The following is a 5,783-nucleotide window of genomic DNA, read 5'->3' as shown; positions in this document are numbered from 1 at the left end:
AGTCCAGAAAGTGTCAGAAAATTGCTTAAAACATGCCATTTGGCAACCCACAATATTCAAATTACAGTGATATAAGGCAGAGAATAGCAACATATTTGTGTAATAAATGAGTTAATTATCAAAATTGTGGGTAATAAATATATTCTGTGGCATGTGAACCATGTCAAAGACAAATTACCATTGCCTTATGATGGTGCTGCTGCAAGATATTTGTTCTTTCTTGTTCTCCGTCCTCACACGACATCTCTTCATCGCTGAACCCCAGAGTCTCTTAAGACCAAAGAGGTATTTGATATAGTCAAAATACAGTGGCGATAACGCTTTAAGAAGATGTTCCTCAGGGAAGAAGACTCTAAACAAGCTGATAATGAGTATACATCTTGGAGAGCCCCTAGCTGAATTTTATTCTGTCTTCACACCACTAATCCTCAGAGGAATGCCAACACAAATCAGTGAGGACAATCCGGCGAGGTGGCGCCGCCGCTCAATGATTTAGATGTTCTGTCGGCTGTAACAGAAGCTAACAGAGTGCCCACATTCACACTATTCTGAGTGATTTGTATGAAATCTTGAGGATTTACTCCCTTTGTTCCCTGTGTTTTAACAGGTAAGAAGAAGAAGGCTCTTTGATCTCTCGCAGCAACAGACGTCTTCATCGACTTCAGCAAGTGACAGAAAATGGGTCTTTATACTCAGAAAGTCCGGCAGAAATAAGGGGAATCCACAGACCGGGCTAATCCTCATGTTCAGCTTTTCTTTCTTCTGAGACTAACTTCATCCTCAAACCCACAACTGAAATCTCAGTGTCCTCCCGGCAACATGAAAAGTTACCAAAATTCTCCAAAAAGAGCTGTCAGACAGTCACAAATCCATATAACTATGACTATGCTTATTCTAAAGTTTTCAGTATGCAGTATGTTCACTCTAAACTAAGTGTACTCCCACAGTCAGTACTAAAACTCTTGACTTTTGATTTTGCTATTGATGTTATTGTCCATTCACAGCAGCAAAAGATTCAAATAAACTGCAGATGGTGGTAGGATCACCCCTCACCTACTATCTGTGTTACAAAAGTAGTGTCCATAGTTTGTGGTTATGAAGTATTGTTACTTTTTGTACAACATGAACAAGAAACAAATGTCCTTTACTCCCCATTTATGTTAATAATTTGTCCCCTAATTGCTTTTCTATTCTTTTTTACCAATAATTAATGTAACTAGTTTATCTTCCTTTGAGCCTTTCAGCAGAACCTCTCCTTTTTTAATTCACTGAACATTGTCTTTTGTATTTCTTGTACTTTTATGTAGAAATAAAAAATAAATACAAAACCTAAAAGATGAAAATGTATTTTTTTTTCCCATTATGACAAAAGAAAGAAAAGAGACAAAAAAGGTGCAAAATGTAGTAGTGTTTTCCTCACTTACACCTTCAGGTGTTTTTTTTTTTGCAAACCTACATCCACAGTTGGCTGAGCTTGCGGAGAGCGTGCACTCTCTGCTCTGTGTGAATGTTAAGAGAGTTGACTGAAATTACTCTGCTGGAGTGCACGTACGGCTCGTTTTCTTATTCAGTGCTGTGGCATTGAATCGGATCGATTGTCGGAGCAGCAGGAAGATGCTGCTGGGTCTGAGAGGAGGGCGATGATCTGTGTGTTAGTGTGTCTATGAACCTCACAAACGCTGTTCCTGCTGATAAAAGCCCGCCACCTCCTCCCTGGTTCACACACGCTCACATCAATACCCACATGCACTCTCCCTCATTAACGCCTCTCCAAAGCACCAGTACATACACAAACACACACACAGTCAGACAGACAGACAGACGTACCGTTACAGGGGCAGATGCTCTCCCAGGTGTGTTGTGGGGTGATGTAACCGGCTCTGGCGGTGGTGAAATGGCTCAGTCTTTCTCCTGACAGTTGGACGGCATTCCTGCAGCCTCGAGGCGGACAGCCGGTACCCAGACACCCGTTGTGCCTCACCTCGAGGATACTGAGGCCCAGAGAGTCCTCGATGTCCGATATAATATCTACATCAAAGAGTTCAGCTCTCAGACAGCACATTCAAAGAGACTCTTCATCTTGCAGGGATTACATGACATACTTTGTGTCCAAATTAATGGCTTTAAAAGAGTCTTACTCTATTGAAGAAAAGTACCTTAAATCTGGAATTTTATTGCATGTCATTTTCAAATCCAAGAAGACGAATATGAATCTAATCTTTTTAATTTAAAATGCATTAAATATCATATTTCCTCCTTATTGTGTAGTTCTCATACATTAATCATAGAATATGGATCCTTATACCTTTATATCCTTATAGGATGGACTAGGGTTAAGGCCCTCATTGTGACAGCATATTTGAATGGCTGAATATTTATCATGACTGATTACCTGCAAGTCTTTTGGTTGGCAGAGACTGGACGTGTCCACTCTGAGTCCTCCAGATCAGCAGGGCCTCCAGGATCTTGGCATTAGGTAGCTTCTGCAGGCTGGCCAGGTGAAGCTCTTGCCTGGGTAAACCTAGAGCTTGTCCTAGAGTGCGTTGGAGGCCTCTCCAGTGGTCGCCCAGAAACTCCTCAGGTGTCAACCCATCCAGCTGCAACGTCAGGCCAGAGTCCAGCACCCTCTGGTCAGCCGCCCACACATGAACTCTGACCCCGGTCCAGACACTGAACTTCCCATCGGTCACACTGACGTTCAAAGAGTATGAGCCCTCCTCCAGGTTTTCGTCCGCCCAGATTTTGCCATCAGCCAGGTCGACGGAGAATCTCCCCATGTCTGGATTTTCTGACACCAGCTTGTAGGTCAGGACGTCCTGCAGATCCTGGTCTGAGGCATGGAGCCTGCCTATGACGCGGTTGGCAAACAGCCCGCCGGAGGTAGTGATGAAGACCTCCAAAGGCACCACAGAGGGAGGATACTTGCTCTGCTCTGTGACATTGATGTTGACCACACAGATGGAGGAGAGTGGAGGATGTCCGCTGTCTGTCACCTGATAAGTACATTGATAGCACAAAACACAAAGATTAGACTAATATCATACTTGCCTTTTTTTATTACATCAGATTTTGTAACTGTAAGACAGTGGGAGCCATACAAGGGGTCATACGATTTATTTATAGGAATAATTTGATATTTAGGAAAATATGCTGATTTGCTTAATTGTTGCTAGTTATATGAAGAGATTGATACCCCTCTTATATATGTATGGTGAATATAATGCTGGAGCTAAAAGCAGGTTTGGTTCAGCTTAGCATAAAGACTGAAAACAGGGAAACACCCAGCGTGACTGTCAAAAACAAATAAAATCCACCTACCAGCTCCTCTAAAGAGTCACTGCTGTCTGCCAAGAAATAGTCCCATGCACATCCCATCCCATGTCGTTTTTAGGCTTCGGTTTTTTGTTTGTAATTGAGATATAATTTGTTAATTATTGAGCTTTCGAGGTAGGTGGTAAGCAGAATTTGTTGACAGAGCCTTTTCCCCTAGTCTCTGTGCTAAGCTCAGCTCAGCGCCTGCTGGCTCCAGCTTCATATTGATTCCTATTATGTCTGCCTTTCGAAGATTTCTGCAATATTCGCTTTTCTGAAAAATACAAAGTAGTTTTTATCCTCCTTTAAAAATGATTGAGAACAATCTGAAACAGAAAAAACCTCCTTTGATTGAACTGCTCATAACTCACAGACATGCGGGGAGTCACAGGCAGAAAAAAATTGACAACAACAAGGCATAATGGCTATAACAAAAATCCATGTATTGCAATCCTAGGTTGCATAGGTAAATTCAGCTCTACTCAAAAATGCTTTTAGTTCATCATCTTGACCAGCCTTGAAAGCTGTAACCTCATATAACCTTTTTTTTTCTAGTGGGAAGACATAACAGGGTAAACTTTATTCAACTCTACTCTAGGATTCTAGTCATTTTTTATACTATTAGTTAGTTAATAACTTTGAATGTTATTAAATTCACAGCAGTGGGCTTTTTCTAATAATACAATTTTCATGATCCCTGAAGGACAAAACATACCTGTCTGTATAACTGTGATGTAATAAGCAGAAAGTGTGACCCCACATCCAATCAAAGCTTAAGAAAATGCAATTATCGGCAGTCTGAAGTGAAAACCTTTTAGCTCCCTGTGAATCTAAAGCACCACAGGGCTCTCACTTTGTGAGGTCACTCCTGAACAGTGCTGAGGATGTTAGTCTTAATTACTCCCTGTAGAAAGTCATTTGGTACACTGCTTGTTATATTTAATTTCTCAGCAACATCGCTCAAAAGAACTCACTCCATCACCAGCCTATGGCTTATTTGACGTGTTTATCACTATAGCAGTGGTTATACCGCAGGAAGAGTTTGTCAGACAACCTGTTGCTCCTAGGAGTCAGCACAAGACTGTCTGGGCTGAAGAGCCTCTGCACAGGTGAAATAGACAGCACTGCTGTGTTGAAGTTTATGGATATTGTAGGGAAACTGCTCAGGGTCTCCATCTGACCCCAACTTCAAATATTTAGTGACCTCAGTGTCAAAGGAAGCTGTATGCTCCTCCTCGAAAGCTAGGAAGTCACTCAGGTGATTGTTGTAATGTGATTACTGAATTAAGTTGCTGTGTTGCAGAAAAATGTAATGAGATTGCAGTAATGCGTTACTTTTAACACTACTCTTGACACAATGAAAATGATTGTGTTACCACTTCCTCCTCTGTGTGCCAATGTGATTGCCACCTCTCCTGAGAGCACCGTCAGCAACAGAGCAACCGAGGCCATGAGGAACACTGCAGTGAATCAGCATTTTATCACTGAACCAGGACTCCAGGAAATGCTTTGTTTCTTTCACAATATGAGAATTGTCATTTTATAGTCATGAGATTCCAGTAAAAAGATGAAGATGTGAATCTCAGGGGTTAGATGTGAGTTTAAGCAAATATGAAAATAGATTTTTATCCTCCCACTGGGTCAAAACAGCGTAAGAAAGAAAAGCTTAAAATATCACGGTAGAGTGAGAAAGAGGTGACTACTTGGAGGAGGTGATATGTGAATCAAACTCTGAGGTAAACACAGCGTAGAGTCATACACTGTATTCTTACCTGTATCTTGAGCTGGTGTTGTGGTCTGACCTTCTTTCTGAGTGGAGCAGAGAGCGACAGCAGGCCTCCCTGGTCGACGTGGAAACGGCGATCCTCGTTGCCGCTGACGATGTGGAAGGAGAAAGGCGGTCCGTTCCTGGGAGTGTCTTTGTCCGTCACCACGAGCTGGAGGATGCTGCTGCCGACCGACTCGCCCTCCTGCAGGAGACCAGCTTTATTAATTCACCTTTTACTTCAACTCTAATTACTTCTATTCATTCATATCCATTTTAATGCAGCAGCACTGCAATAAAGCTTACTTTCATAAAGATTATGGCGTTCAGTTGTGCTTTAAACTATAGTATAGTCATTTTGGAGCCTGTAGTTTGTGGTGCTCTTGAATTATATGCGTTATACTGAATATAATGAATGTTTATTCTGCCCCATCTGATATAAATTTAGGGGGAGCTAATTGTGGCCTTTCATTCTACAGGAGATAAAAGGGAAGTAAGTAAACATTAGATTTAGCTACCAACCGAGGGTAATAGAGCCATAATACTGCTAACCATTCTGCATACTTCCTGGCAGAAATTGATTTCCATTTATGTCAGTACTTTTTTAAAAGTAACCACTCACATCCTGCTAGACTGCCATTGCTAATATCACTGATATTATTGTTATTATTATTAGTTGTTGTTGAGTATTGTTGTTGCTGCGGTT

At 41.5% G+C, this 5,783-nt stretch overlaps 1 protein-coding gene and 1 long non-coding RNA gene across 3 annotated transcripts in view; one reads left to right on the top strand and one right to left on the bottom strand.

The window, feature by feature from the left end:
* The window catches only part of LOC118333375, a 598,798-nt gene that overhangs the window by 442,126 nt on the left and 150,889 nt on the right, over positions 1-5,783 (top strand). The gene's annotated exons all lie outside the window — the stretch shown is intronic.
* Positions 1-5,783, bottom strand: part of fat2 (FAT atypical cadherin 2) — a 103,071-nt gene that overhangs the window by 26,381 nt on the left and 70,907 nt on the right. For both annotated transcript variants that reach the window (XM_035668969.1, XM_035668970.1), the window contains 3 exons: positions 5,085-5,282; positions 2,393-2,993; positions 1,828-2,028 (listed from right to left, as the gene is read on the bottom strand). In XM_035668969.1, the coding sequence (XP_035524862.1) occupies positions 1,828-2,028; positions 2,393-2,993; positions 5,085-5,282 (1,000 nt within the window). The remainder of the gene's footprint in view (positions 1-1,827; positions 2,029-2,392; positions 2,994-5,084; positions 5,283-5,783) is intronic.

Source organism: Morone saxatilis, unplaced genomic scaffold (genome assembly GCF_004916995.1).
Source record: "Morone saxatilis isolate NCDOM2014 unplaced genomic scaffold, NCSU_SB_2.0 Contig22, whole genome shotgun sequence".
Classification (NCBI taxonomy): domain Eukaryota; kingdom Metazoa; phylum Chordata; class Actinopteri; family Moronidae; genus Morone; species Morone saxatilis.
Note: the sequence above shows the minus strand (reverse complement) of the source record. Positions and strands in the feature narration are given on the sequence as shown.